The sequence below is a fragment of the Gobius niger genome, assembly GCF_951799975.1.
Source record: "Gobius niger genome assembly, chromosome: 22".
In the NCBI taxonomy this organism is placed as follows: domain Eukaryota; kingdom Metazoa; phylum Chordata; class Actinopteri; order Gobiiformes; family Gobiidae; genus Gobius; species Gobius niger.
This window is the reverse complement of record NC_136873.1, coordinates 6467594-6481247: the sequence shown is the minus strand read 5'-3', so window position 1 is coordinate 6481247 and position 13654 is coordinate 6467594. Positions and strand designations below refer to the sequence as shown.

Sequence of the window (13654 nt, the reverse complement as noted above, 5' to 3'; positions counted from 1 at the left end):
ATAAATAAGTTACCATTTTGAAACTTTTGCTGAATATTACTGACATAAATATGAGGGGGGGAAAAAATGTACTGCAAGTTTTCTGAACAGAATCTAAATAACGGACAGACCCAGGTTTATGGTTTTATTTTGTCGAGACATTAGTTACAAAGATTTTCCTCAGAGGTGATTACGTATATCTACCTTCGTTTATGAAAAAAGTAAAAAGAAATCTGTAAAAATTGTGTTTTTTTTTGGTTCAAAGTTCAACAAATGAGGCTGGGAATTAGATAATTAAAAATCCCTCTGTAAAAACCTTTAAAATAATAATAATATAGGGAGTTTTTCCATCTTTATTGTACTCGGACATTAACACTAAGACGTTAAGGGAGAAAACTAGATCTAGATCATCATCGTTTCCACCTGCCGCCAGCTTCAGAAATGTTCCTTTCCTTTTTAGTCTCTTCTTTTCATTTTTGGAACCATCTGATCACTTTAGACAAGTGACAAGGACTTATCTTAGTCACCGAAAATAATACTTCAAATGTCCATGAAATGACACTGCCATGATGGTAACATTAGCCGCATGCTACCGAGCTAGCTTAAGAAAAATCTGTTGTTTTCCCCCTGTTGTACCCAACTTTATTCAATATCTTTCTATTCCGGCAGAAAAGAGTTAAAAAGACCTGATATTCCTGGGATTAAACGGTCTGTTTTCCCCTATGCCAAACCGCAAGTGTGATGCGTTGCCAACTGTATCTATGACAGTCAAGTGGGTGGAGCTTAGGGCGGGGCTTAGGGGGTCAGATGGAGGACAGGGTTCATGAGGGGCTGGGTGATGGGGGGAAAAGGGGCTCATGCGGGTCCCGTGGGTGAGCTGGTGTCCGGAGAGGCGCTGGGCTGCTGTTCCTCCGGCGTGCTGTCGGCCGGGAGCGTTGCCGTGACGGCGGAGGAGTATTTACACCGGGGGGAGCCGCACTCGCAGCTGAACAGTTTGCTCTTGATCTCCCAGAAGTGGTCGCCGTAGTTGAACCTGTGGGGGGAGAGGGCGGGTTGGTGTTACAGAGGGTTCGGTGAATCGTGAGTTCTCACTGTAGATACTCATTCAAACACAGACACAAACCTTTTTACTTGAGAATTTCATCGTTCCTATTTTTAGACATACTAAACAAGTCAGAGGTGCTTACCGGGCAGTGCAACCAAAATGCATGCTGTCCTCTTTTGGCTGTGTAACACCTCATTTGAAAGCTAAGACCCACAAAACTGACATTTTTCCTCGCGTTGTTGCTGTGTTGTGTCACCTTTTGTACGTCTTACTTTTGTTTTCATTTTTGTGACATTTTTGTGGAATTTTTGTCACTTTTTGTTTGCATTTTTGTGGCATTTTTGTCACATTTTTGTTGATTCTTTGTCACATTTTTGTTGATTTTTTTGTCACATTTTTGTCGATTTTTTTGTCACATTTTTGTTGATTTTTTTGTCACATTTTTGTCGATTTTTTTGTCACATTTTTGTTGATTTTTTTGTCATATTTTTGTTGAATTTTTGTCACATTTTTGTCATATTTTTGTTGAGTTTTTGTCACTTTTTGTTGCATTTTTGTTGATTTTTTGTCACATTTTTGTTGAATTTTTTGTCACATTTTTGTTGAATTTTTGTCACATTTTTGTCATATTTTTGTTGAGTTTTTGTCACTTTTTGTTGCATTTTTGTTGATTTTTTGTCACATTTTTGTTGAATTTTTTGTCACATTTTTGTTGAATTTTTGTCACTTTTTTGTCACTTTTTTGTTGAATTTTTGTTGAATTTTTTTTCACATTTTTGTTGATTTTTTGTCACATTTTTGTTGAATTTTTTGTCACATTTTTGTTGAATTTTTGTCACTTTTTTGTCACTTTTTTGTTGAATTTTTGTTGAATTTTTTTTCACATTTTTGTTGAATTTTTGTTGAATTTTTGTCACATTTTTGTTGAATTTTTGTTGATTTTTTGTCACATTTTTGTTGATTTTTTGTCACATTTTTGTTGAATTTTTGTCACATTTTTGTTGAATTTTTGTCACATTTTTGTTTAATTTTTGTCACATTTTTGTTGAATTTTTGTCACATTTTTGTCACATTTTTGTTGAATTTTTGTCACATTTTTGTTGAATTTTTGTCACATTTTTGTTGCATTTTTGTTTAATTTTTGTCACATTTTTGTTTAGTTTTTGTCACATTTTTGTTGCATTTTTGTTTAATTTTTGTCACATTATTTGTCACATTATTTGTCACATTTTTGTTGCATTTCTGTTGAATTTTTGCGAAAGGTCAATTGTTTTCGGAATCACCTGTCACTGCACAAATGTAGAACAACAGACACTCACTAGAAAGCACTACCCTGCAGGTCAAATCTAAGTCTCCGAGCCCCACTCTTGATGCTGTATTCTCCATGTAAAGTTATTTCTAGGAGCTGGGGCTGTTTAGTCCACATCCACACTCTCCTGAGCTGCAAACCCCTCGCTCTCCGGCTCTTACCCGAGCTCCTCTCCGGCGCGGACGCTCTCGCAGGCGAAGAAGGCGACGTGTGGGAAGCGCATGTCCTGGTGCGTGGTGAACACTCGCACTGGCAGCAGGTTGGGCTCACACATGTGGTTCAGGAAGCGGCTGATGTTGCCATAGAAGCGGGCGTCGATGCAGTACTGCTCCTGGAGCTGTGGGAGAACGTGGTGAGGTCAAGGGAAAAAAAAAAAAAAGGAGTGTGGGATTGTCTGAAGGCGTGTGTGTGAGTGGACCTTGTCGTCGAGGCTGAAGAGATACGCGTCGTTTTGTCTCATCTCTGCCTCGTCCTCTGAGATGATCTCCCCCACATATCTGTCGCACACAGAAGAGAGGCCCGGGTGAAAGGGGAACAACAATTACACCATCTCAGGACATTTTACACAGCAGAACACTCAACACAATACTGTTTTTTTGTTCTGTTCACGTTCTTCAAAAATCATTGTAAAAAGGTCTAAGTTGTTCTCTCTAATCAATTGTTTTGCATCTTCATCTGCAAAAAGCAATGGAAAAAGTGGCAAAAAATGAGAAAAACGTGAGGGGAAAAAGTGGCAAAAAATGAGGAAAAAAAGTGGCAAAAAATTGAGAAAATAGTGAGGAAAAGAGTGGCAAAAAATGAAAAAAAGGAATGGAAAAAGTGGCAAAAAATGATTTAAAAAAAAGCAATGGAAAAAGTGGCAAAAATTAGAAAATAGTGAGGGGAAAAAGTGGCAAAAAATGAGGAAAAAGTGAGGGAAAAAGTGGCAAAAAAAGAGAAAAAAGCGATGGAAAAAGTGGCAAAATGGTAATCATATAGTGAAAAAAAAATACAAAAAAGCAAAAAGTAAAAGATAAAAAAGTGAGGGAAAAAGTGGCAAAAAATGAAAAAAATCAATGGAAAAAGTGGCAAAAAATGAGAAAAAAAAGTGAGGAAAAAAGTGGCAAAAAATGATTAAAAAAAAAGCAATGGAAAAAGTGGCAAAAATTAGGAAAAAAATGAGGGAAAAAGTGGCAAAAAAAATGTAAGCAAAAAAATGACAAGCAAAAAAAAAAGAGAAAAAAGCAATGGAAAAAGTGACAAAAAATGAGAAAAAAGTGAGGGAAAAAATGAGGGGAAAAAAGTGAGGGAAAAAAGTGAGGAAAAAAGTGGCAAAAAAGAGAAAGAAGTGAGGAAAAAAGTGGCAAAAAACGAGAAAAAAGTGAGGGGAAAAATGAGGGGGAAAAAGTGAGGGAAAAAAGTGAGGAAAAAAGTGGCAAAAAAGAGAAAGAAGTGAGGAAAAAAGTGGCAAAAAACGAGAAAAAAGTGAGGGGAAAAATGAGGGGAAAAAAGTGAGGGAAAAAAGTGAGGAAAAAAGTGGCAAAAAAGAGAAAGAAGTGAGGAAAAAAGTGGCAAAAAACGAGAAAAAAGTGAGGGAAAAAATGAGGGAAAAAAAGTGAGGGAAAAAAGTGAGGAAAAAAGTGGCAAAAAAGAGAAAGAAGTGAGGAAAAAAGTGGCAAAAAACGAGAAAAAAGCAATGGAAAAAGTGGCAAAAAAGAGAAAGAAGTGAGGAAAAAAGTGGCAAAAAATGAGAAAATAGTGAGGGAAAAAGTGGCAAAAAATTAGGAAAAAATGAGGGAAAAAGTGGCAAAAAAAATGTAAGCAAAAAAATGACAAGCAAAAAAAAAAAGAGAAAAAAGCAATGGAAAAAGTGACAAAAAATGAGAAAAAAGTGAGAGAAAAAATGAGGGGAAAAAAGTGAGGGAAAAAAGTGAGGAAAAAAGTGGCAAAAAAGAGAAAGAAGTGAGGAAAAAAGTGGCAAAAAACGAGAAAAAAGCAATGGAAAAAGTGGCAAAAAAAGTGAAGGAAAAAGTGAGGGAAAAACTGGCAAAAAATGAGAATTATACAGCAAAAAAAAGACAAAAAAGTGAAAAATAAAAGACAAAAAAGCTTGGAAAAAAATGGCAAAAAATAACCCCAAAAAAAAGACCAAAAAAAAGATGGAGAAAAAAAAAAAAAGAGTAAAAAAATGACAATACGGCAACAACGTCGTAAGGAAAAAGATCTAATTCCAATCAGTTTTGTTGGTCATGGCTTTCAAATGAGGCGTTACACTGGCCTATAGCTCTCCGGTCAAGAAACTTTTAGTTTTGGTTAAGGGCGGGGCTTAAGAGGTTAACATCCAATGCTAACTGATGCTAACTAAGCTAAGCCATAGGAATGTATAGCTAACATTTAGCCACAATCAGATCCTACATTTCGACGATAAAGGCATTTAGTTTAAGACCTTTATTCAGGTTCATGTGAGCACTTTTTTATCTCTAGTCTAAAGTTAACAGATAAAATGTGCAGGACATGCTCTGCCTGGGAAGAAAGAAAAGAAGTAAAAACATGTTCAAATATTTGGTTGGTTTAGTAACATAACGTGATACTGACTCGCAGACAAACGTCCCCTGTGGGATGTCCTGCAGCGCCCGAACGCCCCAGCCTTTCTTCTGTGTCCGGAAGAGCTCCATTCTCACTCTGCACACAAGAACAACAATCAGAATGAAATACACAAAAGGCTCCGTGTAAGTCTTAGAAGAAGTTGTGCTGTACCGGAGTCCGTTCTGCACCACGCGGTTCTTGCAGGTCCTCCGGCAGGAGCAGGCGTGGTTACACTCGAAGATCAGCGGGGGCTCCTCGCGGCAAAACTCCGGCAACAGGCAGCCGTTCTGGAGCAAAAGAACCAGAAAACAGAGCGATAACGTGGGGAAGGTCTGCAAATGTGCAATATTAGGTTCATCTCCAATGTCAAGAAATGTGTGGGATCATTTGAGGGAAAACGGAGGAGAAATTGAGGTAAAAATAAGGAAAAGTATTTATTTTTTTTAAATGGAAAAAAAAAAAAAGAGACATAAATTGCTAAAAAATGTATAAAAAATGAGGGGAAATTGGGAAAATATTAGTAATCAAAAATGAGTTTAAAAAATTTGCAAAATGAGAAGAAATAAGAAAAATGCGTTTAAAAAAATGGTGAAAATTAGACAAACATTGGGCACAATTAAAAAAAAAAAAAATCTCTAGAAATCAACAACACTCTGTATACCTAGGAAATGAGGGCCTATGTCATAAATCCTGAAATATCCCTTTAAGTGTTTTTGGTTTTGCTTTAAACGGCAGCTAAAACACACACAGAGCAGCGCATTTGATTTAAGGCTCGTGTTTGGGCGGTTCCTGGACAACATTCTGCTTGTGCTTTTCTAGAAACAGAAGCTCTTGGAAGACAGTGTATTGGACTGTGTGATGTTTGTGTTTGTAAAGTGGTTTCCTGGACATTACCTGGTCGTACCAGCGGCGCAGGCTGAGCTGTCCACACATGCAGATGCTGGTGGAGCAGTCCTCCTTACACACACAGTACTGAGGAGACAACAAGGCACACCTTCACTTTTAACACATGATCCACTAACGAAGGATGACTGAGCTGTTAACCTCGTACCTCGTAACCCGCCTGAACCGAGAGGATCTTTTTCCTCACGTCAGCAGATTTTTTTTACATCATTTTTTTGTTGGGTGTTAAACTCATGTTTGTAACTTTTAGTCTTGTCATTTTTTTTTTTCACATTTTTGTCATTTTTTCGTCAATTTTTTTTCACATTTTTCACATTTTTTGTCAATTTCTTGTCATTTTTTTGTCAATTTTTTGTAATTTTTATGTCACATTTTTATCACATTTGTAATAAAAAAAAAAGTCATACATTTTTGATCAAATTTTTGTCCTTTTTTTGTTACATTTTTGTCCTTTTTTTTATTTTTTCATCAATTTTTTAATCAAATTTTGGTCATTTTTTGGTCACATTTTTGTCACATTTTTGTTATTTTTTTGTCACATTTTTGTAATTTTTTCGTCAAATTTTTATCACATTTTTGTCTCATTTTTTGTCAATTTCTTGTAATTTTTTTGTAATTTTTTGTCAATTTTTTGTCCTTTTTTTGTCACATTTTTATCACATTTGTAATAAAAAAAATCATCGATTTCTTATCAAATTTTTGTAATTTTTTAGTAACATTTTTGTCATTTTTTGTCACATTTTTGTCATTTTTTCGTCAAATTTTGTCAATTTTTTTTTCCATTTTTCATCACTTTTTTGTCATTTTTTTGGTCATTTTTTGGTTTCATTTTTGTCATTTTTTAAAACATTTTTAAAACATTTTTCATCAATTTTCTATCAAATTTTTGTCATTTTTTTTGATACATTTTGGTCATTTTTTGTCACATTTTTGCCACTTTTTCGTCAATTTTTTGTCAATTTCCCCACCTTTTTTCCAGAAGCTTTTGGACTGGGCTAAAGCCAAACTGGAGAGAATGTGCTCGGTTCAGGTGGGAGTTAAGGGGTTAAACTAACACAAGAAAGAAGGGTTTGCAGAGGATGTTGCTCTGGGCTCTGTACCTGCAGGTGGGTGATGTTGCGGTCGATGTTCATGGGGGACGTGACACAGTTCTCCCGGATGTACTTGTAGTCTTCGGGATAAGGCTCATTGTCCACAGCGTTCACACAGCGAATGGCCACAGCCTCCTGCCCCAGGGCGATGTCTCTGTGTCCGGAAAACAAAACAAGTTAATGACAGCGCTGGGATTTAATCATGGAAGAGACAAGGAATCAATAATCATGCCCAGAGACGAAGCTTCAAAAGATGCAATACCAAGACCGAATATTTCACTGAGACTGAGACTTTGTTGTGTTTTCGTCTCTTGTTTTTCAGGGTTTTTTTGTCACTTTTTTGTTGCTTTTCCAGCGCATTTTTTGGTTTTTGGATGCTTTTCTTTTAACCCCTTAACTCCCGACTGAGCCGAAAGCATTTTCTCCAGTTTGGCTTTACCCCAGTCCAAAAGCTTCTGGGAAAAAAGGTGTGAAAATAGCGACAAAACTGAGACGAAAACAATGTGACAAAAGTGAGAAAACATTGATGAAAAAGTGGCAAAAATGTCACAAGAAATTGATAAAAAAATGACAAAAATGTGACAAAAAATGACCAAAATGTGACAAAAAAATAACAAAAATGTAACCAAAAAATGACAAAAAAATGATAAAAAATTGATGAAAACATTTTTTTTTTAAATGACAAAGGTGATGAAAATGTGACAAAAAAATTACAAAAAATTGACAAAAAATTACAAAAAAGTGACGAAAAATGGACAAAAAAATGGACAAAAAAAATGATGAATGAAGGTGTGAAAATAGTGACAAAACAGACGGAAACAATGATGAAAATGTGACAAAAAATTGACGAAAAATTGACGAAAAATTGACGAAAAATTGACCAAAAAATTGACGAAAAATTTATGAAAAAGTGGCAAAAATGTCACAAAAATGACAAAAGAAATGACAAAAAAAAATGACAAAAAAATGACAAAAATGTGACTAAAAATTTGATAAAAATTTGACCAAAAAATGACAAAAAATAGACAAAAATGTGATAGAAAAATGACAAAAAGTTGACAAAAAAATGACAAAAAAGTGACGAAAAATTGATGAAAAAGTGGCATAGATTTATGCCACTTTTTCATCAATTTTTCGTCACTTTTTTGTCATTTTTTTGACTTTTTTTTGTCATTTTTTGGTCATTTCTTTTGTCATTTTTGTGAGATTTCACAAAAATGACAAAAGAAATGACCAAAAAATGACAAAAAAAAGTCAAAAAAATGACAAAAAAGTGACAAAGAATTGATAAAAATTTGACCAAAAAATGACAAAAAATCACAAAAATTAGACAAAAAAATGACAAAAAAATGACAAAAAAGTGACAAAAAATTGACGAAAAAATGACAAAAAATAACAAAAATTAGACAAAAAAAATGACAAAAAAATGACAAAAATGTGACAAAAAATGAGTTACAAAAATGAGTTGAATACCCAACAAAAAAATGATGGAAAAAAAATCTGATGACGTGAGGAAAAAGCTCCTCTCGGTTCCGGCGGGAGTTAAGAGGTTAAGCTTTTAGATTTGGGTAAAGCTCGGTTACACCCAGGGGTAAGGGTAAGGTAAAGTGAGAGGCCAGACCGGTGGCCCTCGAGCCGGTGGCCCTACAGTCCGCCCCTGGTGTGGCGTCCCCGTGCCTGACCTGTGCAGGGGTTTGCGGTGGCCCGAGTGCAGCCGGACGGCCCGGTCTCTCCTGCTGGCCTGGAGGGTGGCCCAGGTCTTGGTGGCGCTGTTGGAGCAGTCTGGAGGAGTCTCGCCCTCTCGGTTCTTCAGGAAAACGTCCGCCCCCCGCGACAACAGCAGCCTGAACACAGCAGAATGAAGTTATTTTAAAAACTGCCACCGTCCCGCCCCCCTCTTCTCTACAGGCTGGTACTCACATGACACACTGGAGGCGGTTTTCGCGGGCGGCGATGTGCAGCGGCGAGTCTCCGTGGATGTTCACAGCTCTCAGGTCACACTGAGCGTCCAGCAGCAGCTCGGCGATCTCCGCACTGCCGGAGAAGGCCGCCCAGTGCAGGCAGATGTTCTCCTCCTGGCACAAACAGAAGGCGAAAAGTCAGTCAGAGAACACTTGATTACTTCATTATGTAAAACTTTACTCTAAAATGCTTTATTCACTCTTGATATCCGACTAGGGCCCGACTGATGTGGGTTTTTTGGGTCCGAGATTGATATGAAGGGAGTGGGGGTGTGGCTGATATTCTAAGTAATGCGTTTCCAATGACATTCATACAGATTTTTGAATACTGAAGTAGCATTATGCAGTACTACAATATGCAACAATATTGACAAAAAAGTGACAAAAATCCAGCAGAAAAAAGACAAAAATCTAGCAAAAAAGTGATAAAAATCCAGCAAAAAAGTGACAAAAATCCGGCAAAAAGTGACGAAAATCCAGCAAAAAAAATGACAAAAATCCAGCAAAAAAATGACAAAAATCCAGCAAAAAAAAGTGATAAAAATCCGGCAAAAAAGACAAAAATTCAGAAAAAAGTGACGAAAATCCAGCAAAAAAGTGACAAAAATCCAGCAAAAAAATGACAAAAATCCAGCAAAAAAAAGTGATAAAAATCCGGCAAAAAAGACAAAAATTCAGAAAAAAGTGACGAAAATCCAGCAAAAAAAAGAAAAAATCCAGCAAAAAAAGACAAAAATCCAGCAGGAAAAAAGACAAAAATCCTGCAGAAAAAAGACAAAAATCCAGCAAAAAAGTGACAAAAATCCAGCAAAAAAGTGACAAAAATCCAGCAGAAAAAAGAACAAAAATCCAGCAAAAAAGAACAAAAATCCAGCAAAAAAAAAGACAAAAATCCAGCAGAAAAAAGACAAAAATCCAGCAGGAAAAAAGACAAAAATCCTGCAGAAAAAAGACAAAAATCCAGCAAAAAAGTGACAAAAATCCAGCAAAAAAGTGACAAAAATCCAGCAGAAAAAAGAACAAAAATCCAGCAAAAAAGAACAAAAATCCAGCAGAAAAAAGACAAAAATCCAGCAAAAAAAGTGACAAAAATCCAGCAGAAAAAAGAACAAAAATCCATCCAAAAAAGAACAAAAAAACAGCAAAAAATGACAAAAATCCAGCAAAAAAGTGACAAAAATCCAGCAGAAAAAAAGACAAAAATCCAGCAGAAAAAAGACAAAAATCCAGCAGAAAAAAGTGACAAAAATCCATCAAAAAAATACAAAAATCCAGAAAAAAAGTGACAAAAATCAGGCAAAAAAAGACAAAAAAAAAAACAGCAAAAAAATGACAAAAATACAGCAGAAAAAAGACAAAAATCCAGAAAAAAGTGACAAAAATCCAGCAAAAAAGTGACAAAAATCCAGCAAAAAAGTGACAAAAATCCAGCAGAAAAAAGTGACAAAAATCCAGCAGAAAAAAGACGAAAATCCAGCAAAAAAAAGAAAAAATCCTGCAGAAAAAAGACAAAAATCCAGCAAAAAAGTGACAAAAATCCAGCAAAAAAGTGACAAAAATCCAGCAGAAAAAAGAACAAAAATCCAGCAAAAAAGAACAAAAATCCAGCAAAAAAAAAGACAAAAATCCAGCAGAAAAAAGACAAAAATCCAGCAGGAAAAAAGACAAAAATCCTGCAGAAAAAAGACAAAAATCCAGCAAAAAAGTGACAAAAATCCAGCAAAAAAGTGACAAAAATCCAGCAGAAAAAAGAACAAAAATCCAGCAAAAAAGAACAAAAATCCAGCAGAAAAAAGACAAAAATCCAGCAAAAAAAGTGACAAAAATCCAGCAGAAAAAAGAACAAAAATCCATCCAAAAAAGAACAAAAAAACAGCAAAAAATGACAAAAATCCAGCAAAAAAGTGACAAAAATCCAGCAGAAAAAAAGACAAAAATCCAGCAGAAAAAAGACAAAAATCCAGCAGAAAAAAGTGACAAAAATCCATCAAAAAAATACAAAAATCCAGAAAAAAAGTGACAAAAATCAGGCAAAAAAAGACAAAAAAAAAAACAGCAAAAAAATGACAAAAATACAGCAGAAAAAAGACAAAAATCCAGAAAAAAGTGACAAAAATCCAGCAAAAAAGTGACAAAAATCCAGCAAAAAAGTGACAAAAATCCAGCAGAAAAAAGTGACAAAAATCCAGCAGAAAAAAGACAAAAATCCATCAGAAAAAAGACAAAAATCCAGCAGAAAAAAGACAAAAATCCAGCAAAAAAAGACCAAAAAAAATGACAAAAATCCAGAAAAAAACTGACAAAAGCGCAGCAAAAAAGTACTAAAAAAGTGACAAAAACACAAAAGGGAAATAAATAGTGACGACAATGGCAAAGAGGAGAGAATGGATTTGGTTTGGGCGGGTGGTAAGAGGTTAAACATACATGAATCAGGCCAAGTGCTGATGTATTTTCATGCATTATGTGAAGTAAACTGAAGTGAATTTCTCAATGATGAGATCAGTGACGTCCCATCTTATCTCTTTGTCACAATGCAATAACTGCGCCTGAAAGAGCACAGTTTTAAAGTTTGGATTCTCCAGCCCGACCTTGTCCCTGATGTTGATGTCCGCGCCTTTCGACAGCAGCAGCCTCACTTGGTCCACGTGTTTGTACTCTGTGGCCCAGATCATGGCCGTCCAGCCCCCGTCATCCTGAAACGACATCCGTAGAAGTGTTTAAAAATCAGCAGTCACAGGCACGAGCGGCTTCCCCTTTTAGGAACACCTACCTGACCGTTAATGTCCATCAGTCCCGTTGACAGGAGATGCTCCACGATGTTGTAATGACCAGACTTGGCCGCTAGATGGAGACAAGTGAACCCTTCAACATCCTGAGGAGAGAGAACAAGGCTTAACGTTAGTGTTATGGTGCTCAGTTCACAGGCAAGGACAAGGACAGGATGAGCAGTTATTCAGTATTTATATTATTATGGGTTTGTTTATGACTTTACACAATGTCCTGCAATGAAGAAATAGCTAAACCTCTTACCACCCGCCCAAACCAAATCCATTCTCTCCTCTTTGCCATTGTCGTCACTTTTAATTTCCCTTTTGTGTTTTTGTCACTATTTTATTACTTTTTTGCTGCTCTTTTGTCACTTTTTTGCTGGATTTCTGTCTTTTTTTTTGTCTTTTTTTTCTGGATTTTGGTCTTTTTTCTGTTGGATTTATGTCTTTTTTTTTTTGCTTGATTTTGTCATTTTTTGCTGTTTTTAGTCTTTTTTTTTGCTGGATATTTGTCACTTTTTTGGGGATTTTTGTCTTTTTTTTCGCTTGATTTTTGTAATTTTTTCCCGTTTTTTTGGTCTTTTTTTGCTTTTTTTTCTGTCTTTTTTTTCTGTTTTTTTGTCTTTTTCTGCTGGATTTTTGTCACTTTTTTCTGCTGGATTTTTGTCTTTTTTTGCTTGATTTTTGTAATTTTTTGCTGTTTTTTTTGTCTTTTTGCTTTTTTTTCTGTCTTTTTTTGCTGGATTTTTGTCTTTTTTTGCTGGATTTTTGTCACTTTTTTCTGTTGGATTTATGTCTTTTTTTTTGCTTGATTTTTGTCTTTTTTTCTGGATTTTTGTCATTTTTTGCTGTTTTTAGTCTTTTTTTTGCTGGATATTTGTCACTTTTTTGGGGATTTTTGTCTTTTTTTTTTTGCTTGATTTTTGTAATTTTTTCCCTTTTTTTTTGTGCTTTTTTTCTGTCTTTTTTTCTGTTTTTTTGTCTTTTTCTGCTGGATTTTTGTCACTTTTTTCTGCTGGATTTTTGTCTTTTTTTGCTTGATTTTTGTAATTTTTTGCCGTTTTTTTTGTCTTTTTGCTTTTTTTCTGTCTTTTTTTGCTGGATTTTTGTCAAATTTTTGTCTTTTTTTTGCTGGACTTTTGTCACTTTTTTGTTGAGTTTTTGTCATTTTTAGCGTTTTTTTGTTGCGTTTACATCCTCAATTTCTTCTCGTTTTTTGCTTCTGTTTTGAAGAAGCTTTTAGATTTGGAGAATTTGGAAAAAACATGTTCAGGTGGGAGTTAAGAGGTTAAACTTCCCTTTGCATTTTACATCAGTTTAAACTCTTAGACCCCGCCTGAACCGAGCACATTTCCTCCAGTCCGGCATTACCCAAATCTGAAAGCTTCTTGGGAAAAAAAAAGCATCAAAACAGCAACATAAATCAGAAACTCACTTTAAGCTGCACATAAGTTGCAGAGTTAATGAATAGATTGGTGGCGGTCTCTCCCCAGTGTGTACCTTGTGGTTGGCGCTGGCCCCGGCCCGCAGCAGGAAGCGCACCACCTCCATGTAGTTGTTCTCGCAGGCCTCCATTAGAGGCGTGCGCTGGTCGTCGTCGCACATGTCCAGGTTCGCTCCAGACTGACCACAGACAAAACAAAATGGAGGTGAGATTAGACAATAGGTACAGTATGTTTATCGTGTAGGTTCTCAGTCGTCCAGGATCAATGCTTGGTCGACTAAAAGGGGGCGTGGCATGGCGCTGACAAAACAGCGTAAACATGTAGCTGCGCTTTATGGAGAGTCCAGAGGCTGCGCACTTGGAGCCAGAGCAGTGCTGCGATTGGATTTTAACTACGACTTGATCTGAAAATCTTCCATAAATTACGGAGAATTGTCAGTTAATAAATCCCTGATATAGATACAGGCGGCGTCTCTGGAATCGCCCATATATGGTCATGTTTGAAAACAGTTAAGGGGGAAAACAAAAAAATCTAAACTTTCTCTAATTATTCAAAAACTACTTTAACAAATGCTGAATTAAGAATATA

At 35.8% G+C, this 13654-nt stretch overlaps 1 protein-coding gene across 1 annotated transcript in view; it reads right to left on the bottom strand.

Annotated features, from left to right (window-relative positions):
• Positions 1–619: 619 nt before the first annotated feature.
• The window catches only part of ehmt1b (euchromatic histone-lysine N-methyltransferase 1b), a 67605-nt gene continuing 54570 nt past the window's right edge, over positions 620–13654 (bottom strand). The window contains exons 14-25 of the mRNA XM_079581306.1: positions 13122–13244; positions 11624–11725; positions 11442–11546; positions 8813–8967; positions 8575–8736; positions 6902–7046; positions 5793–5870; positions 5070–5185; positions 4908–4994; positions 2752–2830; positions 2495–2670; positions 620–1012 (exon numbers count right to left, since the gene is read on the bottom strand). Of these exons, the coding sequence (XP_079437432.1) occupies positions 835–1012; positions 2495–2670; positions 2752–2830; positions 4908–4994; positions 5070–5185; positions 5793–5870; positions 6902–7046; positions 8575–8736; positions 8813–8967; positions 11442–11546; positions 11624–11725; positions 13122–13244 (1506 nt within the window). The 3' untranslated portion in view covers positions 620–834. The remainder of the gene's footprint in view (positions 1013–2494; positions 2671–2751; positions 2831–4907; positions 4995–5069; positions 5186–5792; positions 5871–6901; positions 7047–8574; positions 8737–8812; positions 8968–11441; positions 11547–11623; positions 11726–13121; positions 13245–13654) is intronic.